General features: G+C 40.1%; 1 protein-coding gene and 1 pseudogene across 1 annotated transcript; both read right to left on the reverse strand.

Annotated features, from left to right (window-relative positions):
- Positions 1-3,141: 3,141 nt before the first annotated feature.
- LOC137995730 (uncharacterized) lies at positions 3,142-4,306 on the reverse strand (annotated as a pseudogene).
- A 1,137-nt stretch (positions 4,307-5,443) lies between these two features.
- On the reverse strand, positions 5,444-6,523 carry LOC137995731 (tigger transposable element-derived protein 1-like). Its single transcript, XM_068841241.1, has one exon. It carries the CDS (start codon positions 6,521-6,523, stop codon positions 5,444-5,446), a length of 1,080 nt encoding a protein of 359 aa, XP_068697342.1.
- Positions 6,524-15,000: the final 8,477 nt, after the last annotated feature.

Consider the following 15,000-nt stretch of genomic DNA (forward strand, 5'->3'; position numbering starts at 1 on the left):
ACGGATGATAACATTGTTGTTAATGCTGATTGTTACCTACGTAAGAATAAGCACCTACCAACTGCTCATTTGCACAATGTGGATCATATGGTTGAAACTCTTGCTCACTCCTCATCTTAATGAACTCACGTCTAGACTCGGCAGATGTAAAAGTGCACTCTATGTTTTTGCAGTTGCTGGACTGTCTGACGTATCTTCTCACTGCTCTCTCCTTTGTCCAGCATGAATAGTTGTCAAGTCTGGTGAACCTTTTAATGTCATCCTTGAAATGGAGAAGGTTATGCACAATAATGGCACAGGCAGTCGGACCCCTCCTTTCTTCCAACAGAACAGCATATTGCAACGCCATTTCATGAAACGTTTGTGCATCTTCCTCACTCCATCCATTTCTAGCATGATTCTGTACGAATTCTACCAATCGGGCAAGGCAAGACCACTCTTCCTTTTCCCTTGCTGGAAGAAGCCCTCAAAACACCACCTCCGATGCAGGAAATGCAAACTTTGAGAAGTCTTCGGCTATATTTTTGAGGAAATAGACACAATTCAGCAAGGCATACATGTCACATGCATTTTATGCCCTTACTAATAAATCAAAGTAAGTAAGTTGAAAGTTGTATGGAATGAACATCCACAGTACACTTTATAACACTGACAAAAAATAATTTATTTGAAATGTTCAGTATGCGAACAAAAAAATTGTACCTTTCCAGTGTCCAATTGTTTTCGTCAATTTCTTTGGGTACCTAGATGACTTCAGCTCTGAAAGGCAATTCAGATTAAAAGGCCATCTTTATATGCATCCTGTTAACACAGATAATTTTGATAATCCCCTTAGTGTCCATAAACAGGGTTTCCCTGTATTAGCAAGTCAACTCAATCTTTTCACTTGTACTGGTACAGTAGTACAACTGACTATTATCAACGCAATTGTTGCTGGCAGTTTAAAATGTAACTAGACAGATACTGTACACAGGGTAAACTGAGCTACAATTGCCAATGCTCACTCTGTTGCAAATTTAAAGAATAAAACAACAACAATGAATTGAAAGTTTGAGAGAAACATACCACTTGGCCATGGTATATGGTCAAGTCGGTCATCTACTACGGGCCAGTCAATACCATTTGTGTCATCATCTAACAAGTCCAGAAGAGCATTTTTCACAACATTTAGAGAGGTGGTATGCATTTCATCATATACAATGCTTTCATCATAGAGCAAACCATACAGGGGATAAAGCCCGCATAACACAGATAGACCTGTATAACCAGTATCTCTCGACATCCTCTGCCTGACTGTCGACCTTTCCTCTTCGTCAATGTCCCGTATTTGATCAAGTTTGTCAATAATACTCTTCTTGTTTGCTGGGAATCTACCCTGTTCACGGAAACCTGTATAGTAGTAGTGACAGCTCTCTGGAACGTAAATACCTACATGTATAAAAGGAAGAATAGATGCACACTACATTAAATTCTGAACCTAATGGTACCAGATCCAAGTTTACAGTTAGGTCACACTTCAAACAATACATGAAGATTGTGTTAAAAAAAGATTGTGTAGTGGTATGTGTCACTATGTTGGTAATTACCCTAAGTTAATTTTACTACTTTTTTTTCACTGATTCTTGTTCAAGAGAGAAACTGTTTAAAGTGGTCTAATGTACTCGACAGGTGGTGTAATTTCTTTGTTTTTCATGTTTGGCATGTTTTGTTTGTTCATGTTTCATGTCAAGACTCTTCACATGATATTATCTAGGATGCATCTGTTTTAAAGTAACACAAATAAAACACTTGCATTCAGTCACAACACTAACAGAACAAAGGACATTAAGGACTGCAGTTGCTTTCAGCTGCTGCTGTTAATACAGTTATCCACAGATTTATCATGGAATACTTATGACTGAATTTTATTCTCACTTGCAACACGACAGCGACCACAACCGCACTTCCCCATTTCGACAAATTTGCCAACTTCGCAGAGTCCATTGTGGTCACCAGACCAGCACAGAACTAGATCTCTTATAAGAGCTGATCCTTTTGGCTTGCCACAAACTTGGATTCCTGTTGATGTAGCAGTAACATACGTATTGCATCAGAGTGACTGACTCTTGTGTAACTTACTGAAACACTCCTTACTGCAATGTATTCACAGTCAAATAATTCAGTGAGGGTGATATTACTTTCAGCTTCCAGCGTGTAAACCCAGAAAGATCTAAACGTTTACTAGAAAATATTATTATTCCTTCCAGAACTCTACTGTAACAGTTACCTACACTAATTCATTTCAATATATAGAGCTGCAAATTACCATCAATGAATCCATCTTCAATGTCCGTCATCAGTGGGTCGAGAAATGGATCCAAGGATATAGGATGCTTTTTTGGGAGAAGGTAAGAGGGTACAAACCCTACTACGTACACTTCAACTGTACTGCATCTATGTTCTTTGGACATGGTTGCTATAGTAATTTCAACAGCCCCTAGTGATAACCAAAAGCAAAAAGGCTTATTTTGTACCAATAATACATGTATATAACAGTATTTAAAAATCAACAATATTGTCCTATGTCATAGTTAGACTGTGTAGTAGAACCCACCTGACCCTCGAGACATGGATGAAAATGGCTGCCATCCATCCCAGTGGCCTAGCAAATTAAATAAAAAGTACAATATTCATAAATTTCTGATGTTTGCTTTGAGCGAGACAAACAACAAGTCTAAATGAATATGCCAGAAGACTATGTCCTTCCAAGAGAAATTCCCACCAGGACAATCTTTTTGATTCGGCTATCAATTTGTGTATTAAATAACCACTACCTTCTCGGTTACATGTACAAAGTATAACACATAAATTATTGATATGACCAACCCAATTGCTTTCACGAAAATGTGTGATATTCTTTGTGTCATTAGAGAAAAAAAATCATGCCTTAGCCTATTAAGTACTGTAGGTGATTCCCCACAGACTCTGGAAATTAAGAAAATCTTAAATATCAATAAATATATTCATTTGATGAATAATTATTATAAGCTTCCCAACATTTTAATTCCCAGAAGTCTACAATTCTATTGAGTCATATCTGTCATGGTTAATACTTTTTACCTGATGTCTGATTTTGAAAAGTAGTATGCATATCCTCATAAGCTAGGTTCCGTGGGTCACCTCTCGTTTTCTTTGGAATGTGATCAAAGACATTGAAGCATCCAGGGCATTCAACTTCACGTGTTTCTCCATGGCCAGCATCTTTGCGTGGAGAATTATGAAGTGCTCAGCTGAAACAACAGTTTTGCAACCAGGTGCTGGGCATTTAGTTGGCAGTGTCCATTCTTTATCGGGATCCCAAAAGTAGGACAATTTTGCAAACTGTGTACCATCCCAAAATTCCTTTTTAAAATGCCATCCCCAGTCCTCTTGCCTTTCAGGAGGCAACCAGTGTTCCCTGTCTTGCCAATCTGCTGTCATCCTCGCGCACATTTGTTCAGAGGCAAACCACCTTTTCACTTTGTGTTGCACACTCCGGTAATAATATGGAATTGTTCCTTGTTTTCCACAGTGGGGGCAAACATCTGTTTTGGACTCCATTAGTGCATACAAACAAGGATGACTAGAATCCAGACAAATGTAGTATAACTTGGGTATCTTAAAACCAATGTCACCTAGCAGGGTTTGCACATCTTCCCTTGATAATGGCCAGTGACCTTGAGCTGCTTCATTGTTCTCACAGTGCAAGTTGGCCCCCCATTTCAAAAGATCTTCAAATGTGCTGATTGAAAATCCAACAGTTCCCTTTATTTCCACCAATTTTAGTACAGCTTCCCTAATAAAATCCCTCATACCATTTGCTTCTTCTTCAGCTCCATCGGAAAGTGTGTGCGACTCACTCTCTGATCCCTCGCCCGAAACTGATTCACTAAAAACATCACCCGAATGAGACCTCTGCCTGTTCCGTTTCATCATCGTCCCTTGCACCACCAGCAGCCAGCAAACAGGAGGTCGACGAAAAATAAAATTCTGCATAATAGTGCAAAACGCTAAAACAGTCATTGGAAGTGTTAGTTTCTGAAGAAGTTGCGATCACTTTGTTAGTAGAAGGTTGAAGCAGGTTGGGTGCAATGTCTACTTCTACATCATCCGTATTAACATCAGAATACCTTACTCGCTTTTGCATATGACGCCATGCAACCATCAGGTAAACTGCACGATCTTCGCACTTCTCACAGGGGGACTGAACATGGCTTTGACCTTTTGACGTAAAATAATTTGACTCTGGGGTACTCGAACATTGACAAATACTGCGTTTTTCTGCCATACTAACATCGACATTTTGCCGAAATCTCGGCATGCAACTCCCACAAGATCATGATCCCGCAGACCGCCATCTTAAATTGTTGGCTCGTAGTTGTCAGCGGTACTTATCGTCCCAGTACTTCTCGATGGGCAGAAAGATGCCCAGTGGTTTCGCGCATTTTTGTGACACCAGTTTAGCTGAAGGAATGCTGAAGGATTTTTCAGGGTGATATGGCGGCAGAAATTGTTTCTCCAATTGCTTCTTCTTGTGATGAATCAGAAGAAACCGTTCCTGAATCAGTGTGGAGGACAAAAGATGTAAAATGTGAGTTTTAACAGTAGGAAGAATGCCTGTTGTTGGATTTTTAACGGTGGAAAGACACTCCTAATGTGCACGAGTTTCCAAATCAGTATTTGACATGTACACGTCACATATTCGGCTCAAGTTTGCTCGGTTTCTCGGTTTACTGTTTTCTTTTACCATGTTAAACTTTAAATAACAGAGCACATTTACAAAGCTTAAGCTGTTCCCACGCGGCAGTAAGACTTTCGAATACAGTCAACTCTCTCGTAAGCGGACACCCTCGGGAATTGAAAAACGTGTCCGTTAGTAGAGCTGTCCGCTTACGAGAATTATTCCCGTAAGCGGACACCAAAGAAAAATAGGGTGGATGTCCGCTTACGGGAGAGTTAATTAGCGGGTGTTAATTGTGTTTTATTGCGTAGACAAAAATAGCAACTGAAGATACTGTATAAAGCGAAACTCTTTATTGATGTCAAATTTTCAAACTCGAAAAAATATATATACAGTATTTCTTCTACATTTAACAAACCGTTCAACGGGACTTATTGCTGCCGTCCATATATGTAACTCTGGTGCTTCTTAAAAACATAACTCTTGTAACAAAACGTTCAACGGGACTTATTGTTGCCGTCTATAAATGTAACTTTGGTGCTTCTTAAAAACATAACTCTTCTTATAAAACGTTCAACGGGACTTATTGTTGCCGTCTATAAATGTAACTTTGGTGCTTCTTAAAAACATAACTCTTCTTATAAAACGTTCAACGGGACTTATTGCTGTCGTCCAAAAGGTATATCGTGACCAGAGAAGGTTTGCTTGGTCCTATGACAGTTAGGAGAAATAGTCCGTTATGGTTTACTGCCTCCTTGCCAATAGAGACTTCAGTCGCATGTCTACTAAGACATCATTGACCTTGGTAATTGCCTGGACTAGCGGCTCGTTTCCTTGCCAGTCAGAAAATGCCGCTAGCCTCCCAACAAGTTCCAGCGCCTGTTCCGCAGATGTAATTTCTGGAAGTTGCAGGGGCTGGTCATATTCCTCATCATCGTCGATTATCTCATACACCTGCTCTTCGTTGATAGACGCAGGGATTACTTTTTGTCGTACGGTATCTCTCCAGTTTGGAAGTGTGGTATCCACTGGTGGCTCAAAGGTTTCAGCTTCGTCATCGAACGCTGACATGTCTAGTTTTGGGGAAATATGGCTTAGCAATTCAGGAATATCCATCAATTCTTCTCCCTCAAACGGGTCGTCATCTTCTTCAGCATTGAGATTTTCAACCGGATACATCCCAACTTTCTTGAAGCATTTGGAGACGACTGCAGCTGGAACCTCTTCCCAGGCGCTGACCACCCATCGTACAGCCATCAGCAAATTAACCGACTTGACAATCTCACTCGCAGTTTTCTCTCCATCCATTTGGCCAGCAACATATCGCAATAGCTTCCGCCTGTAGTACGTTTTCCAAGTTTTGATGATTCCTGCGTCAAGAGGCTGTGTGCGTGACGTGGTGTTTTTCGGCAGGAACTCAATTCGGATGTTGGAAAACTTGCCTTTTAGGGAGGGAGGATGACAGGGAGCATTGTCGAGAAAGAGTATGATGTTATGATTTTCCCGCTTCATCTTGCTGTTTAACTTGGATATCACATTTTCCATTGTCTCAGTTTTCATCCATGCCTTTGCGTTGCTGAAATACTGAGCGCCACACGGGCGCGAAATATCTACAAGGTTTGCAAAACAACATGGCTTCTTGCTGCTTCCGATAAGAACAACACTATCCTTTCTTCCGTCGGCGCTCACAAAGAAAGCGACAGATCCTTTGCTTGGCGTTCTTTCCTCCACGACATCGCTTTCCCTTCTCTGAGAGAGACTTCCTTGGAAGCGCTCTCCAAAATGCCCCAATTTCGTCTTCGTTCCATATCTCGGCAGCTGCATATCCCTTGGTCAATTCTTTTACACGTTCACTCCAACTTTCTACCGTGTCTTTGCTAACATCCCCTTCCTCGCCAGCGATATTGAATTGCGCAATGTTGTGCCGTTGCTTCCACTAAGAAAACCAGCCTTCTGTTCCTTTAAAAGTTGTCACGCCGAGTTGTTTGGCAATCAACCTGGCTTCTTCTTTGAGTAAAGGCCCATCCACTGGGATGTTTGCTGCTCTAGCCTTGACATACCAATCCCACAGTATGCGGTTTATCTCTTCATACTTTTCGAAGTTGTTTCGTTTGATCGTGGAGCTGCCATTGGACATCCATTCATCCATAATTTTCTCTGCTATTGAGTTTTTCCGCAAGCGAACCTCTTCGTCAGCTGCCTGATGCTTTGCTTTTCATCTTGTGAGGCACGGATCACTTGTACTTTCTCACTTAGGGGTAAACACTTGCGGCTCTGACCATCGTTTGTAGCCTGTCTTGCTTTCTTTTTCGCCTTACTCGAGCTGCTTGCTGTTTCCACTTGAGGACTCCCCTGTATTTGATTCACTTGCTGCTCTGGACGATTGACTGGCTCCTCTTCTTTGAATTCTTCATCTCCGATCAGGTTTTCAGCAGCAATTCTCTTGTCGAAACAGGGCAAACACCAGGCAACAGCAATACCTGCCTTCCAACCTGGATTTTCCTCGTCCGCCCACACCGAACAATCACTTGACTTATTACAAACTGGCCTTTCGCACGTTAAACAAATATATTTTGTAACGTTCGCACAGTTACTGCAGCACGACATATTCACAGCAACCTACACGTGTATAAACTCGCCAATGCACTGAATATGGCAGAAAATCACACTGATTGACACGCGAATTACGGGATTATATTGTAATCTGTCAAAATGACACGAAACCGTGTACTGTATACAGTTAGTATCCACGACTACAAACTACAGTGATAGAGATAATGTATTTCAATCAACACGATAAAGCAAACGAATTTTTATGGTAGAATTGATACTGCACTCGTATTTTTAAATGATGTTAGCTTTCTGTTAGAGTTCTGGAAAATTTTCACACCTCTTACCGACAGTTTAACAGGCTAAAAGTACCGACGTCAAGATTTTAGGAAATTAAAATGAGCTGCCCACACACGTACAAACTCTAAATTTACTTTCATTGAAAAAGAACCCGATGACAAGCAACAACAGTAAACACACGCTGTGAAAAGAGCTTTTACTGTACTGTATTCAAAAGTAAGACCTCGCATTACGGACCCCATTTTGCTGTGATCTCTTGACTGTAGCTGTATAAAGCGATGGCAAACAGGATGACAGAATCGTACGTAATGGTTGAGTCCTACATTCGCGGTTATCATGTATACAAAGATGCGGCTGGCTGGGATCCACAACTAAATGAGGAAAGGGCCTTTAAACGCGAGCCAAAGAACATCAAGGACGTGAATGCGGTTGCTGTAGTAAGGCCTAATTTAGAAGATTGCAGTCTTGAAACCACAGCCAAGGAACACGCTAACACAGTGTCTGGATTCAATGAGATACTTGGTCACATTCCTTTGAGGATGGCTGAATTTGTCGCCAAGTTTTTAAAGCGCGGAACAAACAAAGGGAAAGCCATCATAACGGGTAAACCTGTCAACAGAGGAGCTGGGTACGGCATGGAAATTCCTTGTAAATACGTTTTTTATGGTGATGTTGAAACATCTTTACCGTGGCTCAAGTCCAAGCTTGATTATCTGGGATACAGTGTTTGGTACAATCAGTGATTGAAAACAGAAACAAGAAGTAAAGTAGACCATGACGAACGTGGCCATAACTAGCCCCTTCACAGACGTTTATTTTTTCGTAAGATATTGGCGCTCGCCAATATCTTACGAAAAAAAAAACGTCCGTGAAAAGGCTAGGCCATAATTAACGTGACACTACAAATGTTTCGTCGGACTCTTGTTAATGTCAAACGAACGGACAGCTTGCTTTGCCGCGGACAAATTGAAATTTGTAAAAAGCGATCCCCGCTGTTCTGTTGCTCTGTTAAAGGTCATATTTTTGTTGATTTATTGCAAATTAAAGAAAAATTTCATTGCCAAGAGTCAATTACGTACATGGTGTGTCCGCTTACGAGAGAGCGTAAACAAAAGAAAAATCCAATTTTCATTTTCAAAAGTGTTCGCGTCCGCATACGAGAGTGTCCGTTTACAGGAATGTGTAAATAGAAAGTTTGACTGGGAGGTAAAAACGGGGATTTAAAAAGCCGTCCGTAAGTAGAGCTGTCCGCTTACGAGAGTGTCCGTTAGCGGAGAGTTGACTGTAGAATTATTTCAGCAACTACCCTCAAAATGTACTTACAGTCACTGCTGTTGTTTTAAAATTCTAATGCATTTGTCTGACAAATTATTAGGCTGGACCAATGGGGAGGTGAATAAGTGGCTGAGTTCCATGGGGTATGAGGAAGAAGCTGCCCTTTTCTCAAGTAAGCTGTATATTCATGAGCGACCATTGTGGTTGTAAACTACGGCCTAATCTTAAAAGCATTAATGGGGCGCTTGTATTTGAGTTTACCCAGTATAAGCATGCCGCACATACATAAATACATATGTCTTCTTTTTATTTTCTCCTTGTAAAGGGCATCCAATGGGGGGAAGGGGGATGAATTGGATTACTTAAGAAGGCTAAAAGATAGAACCAATGCGTAATAGGGGGTAGAAATGGTTAATGTGTCAACAATTTTGTCGCTGATAGTCCGAACTATAATATGGCACATTTCTTGAAAATAAAGTACATTTCCAACTCGGTTGTAACATGACATTGACTACACCATTAGAACTTTCCATTAATGTACTTAGGGTCTAGGCTTCACGCACCATGCGCTAATTAGGGTTGATTATGTCATTTTCTTGTGACGTTACAATTGACTGGTTGGGTTTTCAAACTGTTGACAACATGGTTAATCATGGAAAAATTGCGGATCAAACTCGTGCACTAGTGCGCATTGCACAAAAGTACGAAGGATTGAACCAATGTGAAATTATGGAAAAGTTTAAACTGTCCCATTCTACTGTTTATAGAATTGTAAACGGGCCAAAAATAAGGTGAACTTTTGAAGCGCAACAGAAAGGGAGAGGGCCCGGTCGTCCAAGAAAGTTTAGCAAATGCCAGGAACGTGTCCTTTTGTGCTGCATAACGAACTTGCAGAAGGAAGATGGTAATTTTATGGTGAAGTGACTTATGGAAAGGGCGAATTTGAATATTTCAGGGGTTTCTTGCAGAACAGTGCAATGCTTCCTTCACTCGAATGGCTATCGGTACTTAAACAGTCGAAAGAAGGGTGTTCTACTAAACACAGACTTTAAAAAGCGTCTACAATTTGCGAAAAAGATGAAGACAGAGTTCCATGACAATGTTTGGACAGAAGATATCGCGTTCTACCTTGATTGGGTAAGTTTTATACACAAGTACCATCCTTTAGATCAAGCCCGCGCTCCCAGAGGGAAGATCTGGCGCAAGCCTCAAGAGGGATTAGCTCCTTTTTGTACAGGAAAAGGATCACACTGCGGATCAGGAGGGCGCTTAGTGAAATGTTTCGTGGCAATAAGCTATGGGAAAGGCGTTATACTATGTGAAAAATACGACTCTCTTAACAGGAACTACTTTAGCACACTGATTGAAAGGGAGTTTGAGAGAATGTTTGAAGCATCTCAGAAGGGTTCAAAACTATTTATTCAAGATGGCGATCCCAGTCAGAACAGTGCACTTGCTCGTGCTGCCTGGAGAAGAACGGGTGTGCAAACCTCATGGCTATACCACCAAGAAGCCCGGATTTAAATCCGATTGAGAACATTTTCCATCTCGTAAAAAGGATGCTACAACAAGATGCTATAAAAAAGATCATCACTGTCGAAACCAATGAAGAATTCTCAGAACATGTTACCAACATTCAAAAACCTCAATCAAAATTTCATTGACAATACCATCGCGTCAATGAACAACAGAATTGACACGATAATCCGGAATAAAGGTTCACATACAAAATATTGATGCAACTAATCTTTCATGAAAATGGAAAAAAAACTTGTAGAAAAATACTTTTGACATTAAATACTGTGACGTCGCTATGTTTGGCGTTACATTTTTGCATGACATGTGTACAATCACTTGATCTATAATGATCTCTTTCATTTCATCTACTTTCTCTTCCATACTTTCACTAAAATGCCCATTTGGAATGCACAAGATATCAATATCGTTTCTCTAAAATTCAACATGCATTGAAAGAGTTGAAAAAAGTGGTAGGATCAACAATCAGCCACGGTGACCAGCGCACATTCATCATTTCTCTCTCATTCTCGTCCAACAAACCGTTCTTTACAAAGACAATGGCATTCTTTCCTGTCGCAAAAATTGGCGTATCTCCATTGAAACGATGTCTTTTGCATAATGCGACTTAGGGGCTGCGAAGTGCACCAGCTGGCCCTCTAGAAGAAGCAAAAAATCATGTCATTGTATTACAGACGAGGACCATTGGAAGTCATTTAAGAAAAGTACCTCCGCCTTCTCTGCTCCAACCCAAGCGAAACTGGTACAAGCTGGATTTGAAAATGTGTTATAAATAACATTCAGTGGGTTGAGAAGAAATGTTTTCCCACAATTGGCCGCACCTACGATCATTATGTTTCTATATTTCCCGCGACCCTTCTCCAAAAGTTCGTAAACTCACCCAGCAAAATAGCCTTCTTCTACTCCATTACGCTGCAACACTTCACGTGCACAACATAGCCATTGCCCATTACAACTTTCCACGCATTCTCCTACTCTTGCCTCTTCTAATAGCTCTATTCTACTTTTGTTCTGCCGTTCAAGAGTTTCCTGTGACGTATTGCCATGCACTGTAACAGTTGGAGTGAATAGCCGAAAAATTAACAGAAATGCCACATTTCTCAAGTAAGAATTTCTTACTTTTTAGCCACCTTTGATTTCTGTCTAATTTGACAGCCATGTGATAATTAATACCATTTGAGGAGTGCTTTTCGAGGCAACAACACCACTGAACAACCTTTGCGGGTGTATTGTTAAATGAAAACAATACTGCATCTGCAAATGATTTCCTACTTGGGAATCTAACTTCATCTGCTTGGCTGTAGGTTATCAAATACACTTGCCTGACACAACGCAAGTTAATCTCTTTTTCTTCCCTTTCTAACATCTCCTTGTCGCTTTTTTCTGATGATAACTCATCAGTATCATAACCTTTCAGCATTTCCATGTTTTTTAGATGTTTCGAATAGGACGCTGACATTTGTTTACTAGACAACTGCAAGATAACGAGGTGACTCACAGCATCAAATATTTGAGTGGCTCAAATTACTGACTGCATGTTGGTCGTCCCTAACTTCTTTGGAAGAAGGAAAAAAATGTTTCTTTATAATGACGGAAATAAATAAATGTAAGCCAATACTAAGGTATAAACTTTTCTTTTCCTCCAAATAACGCGGTAGGTAAGGTTTGTTGCGTTAAAGGAACAACTAATGGCAATAGCACAAAAAATCTGTCTCAGACAATCAGCGACAAAATTAGTTGACACATTGTGTGTGAAAAGTGCATTTTACGTGTAAAATACAACTATCATTTGAATCATGCTCTAAATTATTGAGAAGACCCTCCCTCCCCATTCAATGTTGCCAGTTTGTACCTAAATATCACAGGAATGACGGTACAACATTGTTTGGGGGGAAGGAAGACGAATTGGACTACTTAAGAAGGCTAAAAGATAGAACCAATGCATAATAGGGGGGTAGAAATGGTTAATGTGTCAACAATTTTGTCGCTGATTGTAGGTCTGGGTGAACTATTTCCAGAAAAAATACTTTCAGCTCCATTAGATTTTTATTTTACGCGAACTGTGGCAAAATCGGTTTGGTGGCTCTCCCATCAGTTTCATGAGGTCTAGACAATGCATTATTTGTACGTCGCTTAAAAATAAACAAAACAGTACATTTAACTGTTGATTATCAAAAATTCACAATGAAAAGAACATGTATTTACAAATTGTCTGAAATGTGGTTTGTCTGATTCCATTGGAAACTAAATTTTTGGGCGATTTTTGATTTTCTTCAATTTTTCACTCACTTTGGCAAAAAAATGGCAAAATTGAGAGGGTAAAATCGCACCTTGGTAAATGGCATGGGGTTATATCAAGTTGATCGAACCAAAGAACAAAAATTCTTCTTCAAATAACTGCAATAAAATTTTTGGGCTACTCAAACTAAGGCGTTTTAGCATGCCAAACAAAAGTGACACAGAGGTCAAAACACGCCATTCCTTGTCACGCATTTGGAGGTGAAAAATCAACAATGCGATCCTGGAAAAGACAACAGGCGGTTTTGGGGGCAAAAAATCGTTACTATTCCGAATAAAAAGCTAGTTTTGATCAATGTTTGTCTTTTGTACTGCTCAGGTAGCCTGAAACTTAAACTTTTAGCAGTTAAAATAAAAAACCGTCTTGTTCTAAACAGCCGAGGACGGATACAATTTTCTAGGTGGAAACAAACTGTAAAATCAATATGCTTGCCATATTTATAATTTAATTTGGGTATTGTTTGTAAATCTGTACATACCATGTATCAGTGCCCAACATGGGTTATGTATTCGCTTCATAAGCCGCTGCCGTTATTAAAGAACTGCCCTCCTCTGCCCTCGAAATGTTCAATCAGTAAAGATTGCGTGACAGGCGGACCCACATTTCCTGGACATGTGTCTTTGCCACAAATACTAGCACTCTTCTTTTATGTTCAGTACTATTTGTTGGGAAACCTTAAATTATGCTTGAATGCTTTTTTGGGGAATTTTTCCCTTAATTCACCCCCCTCCTCTTTTTCATTCAGTAATCTGTTGACAGTTTTTCAGGCTTCAATAGATAAGCTTATCTGATCAGTGTGGTCTGTAACTTTTTATCATCTTGATTAATGCAAGAATACAGTATTTACTGCTAATGTTATTGTTCTTGAACTTGTTATTGTTCTTGAGCTTTTAAAGCTGTAAGCTGCCTACACTAGATGGGAGAAATTCACACAGGTAGGTATTGTCCTCTGTGTCTGTGAATCATCAAGCGCTAAGCACGCAATGACTGATACGAGCATTTTGATACTTTCGATTTACACAAATATAATGAACGTCTACACTTGTGAAATGAAACCGCCCACGAAAACATAATCAGATTACAACAGTGCGCCTTTGCACAGTTCTGTACACGTTTTAAGTAATGGCAACCTGTGGTTACTCTGAACTTGTTGGAGGGCCTTGTGGATGTAGTAGTTCCAACCCGGCAAATGCTCTATGTGAGGCGATAGAAAGATGCAGAAAAAACATCAAGAGTCATTTGAAGTTTTATGACTCCTTTGATTCAACTTTGAAAACGGAAGCAGATCTTCTTCTTGCAAGGGCAGGTAACATCTGAATATTTCTCATAAATTGTGTAGACGTCATGATCTATAAGGTATAAACAATAAATTAACTCGAGATGGTTTCCAAAGATGGTTCTTGAATGCCATGCTTCTTTATACTACACGAATTTAACTGACACAGAAAAAATGTTTGCCCAAGTTCGTTCCAGACGAATTATGCGTCTCTAGTATAAAAACGGCCAAGGATTTTCGAAATAAATGGAGATCATTTAAAGATGTCAATTTGTCCACGGCACCGAGATGCATATGGAATTAGATGGCGTTGTCGAAAAAAGTTATGTTCAGTACCGTCAGACTGGAGTGTCCATAAGAAGAAAGAATTAAAAGGAGACCGAGGACTGACACTCCTGCAATCTCAACTACTTTATAGACTCACTTCTGTGCTTGTCCCAGTTGCCTCATGTAAGTCAAATTTTTTTCAGTTCATCGACTTCAATTCTTGTCTTAGACCTCGCATGTTTTTGTCTATTTATTATCCTAATTTTGTTGTTTGCAGCAATTTGTAAACAGTGCTGGCTGTTTTCAACTGAAGAGTCAAAATCCACTTTGTTTGACGCCTTATCTATGTCAACTGTCTCAACCGAGGTGATTGCTGCGATCCCACAAGTAGTTCAAGAAGAAACAAAGGGTAATTCATCCCCCTTGGAATCAGCAGAAAGTGACCCAGTAAATCTAATGGCTGAGCCTACGAGCAGATCATTTATGTTGTTTATACCTACAAGTGGTCCGCGTAGATTGCTGTATTAGAGACCTTTAGATTCTAGGACGAGGACGAGAACGAGTATGAGTACGAAATTTGACTGCCCATTTTTAGCGAAAATACTTAGAAGATTTATAACCCGGACGATTAATCTTACTCTTTGTTAGGAGTGTACTAAAATGACGATGGCATCACGTTTTTCCCACCAAAATGACGCTGGTATTGCGTGCGCTCACTGTTGTTCTTGAGAAAATCTCGTACTCATAGTCGTTCTCATCCTAGAATCTAAAGCTCTCTATTGTTCACGGGAAGGAAAC

This window comes from Montipora foliosa, chromosome 3 (genome assembly GCF_036669935.1).
Source record: "Montipora foliosa isolate CH-2021 chromosome 3, ASM3666993v2, whole genome shotgun sequence".
Lineage (NCBI taxonomy): Eukaryota > Metazoa > Cnidaria > Anthozoa > Scleractinia > Acroporidae > Montipora > Montipora foliosa.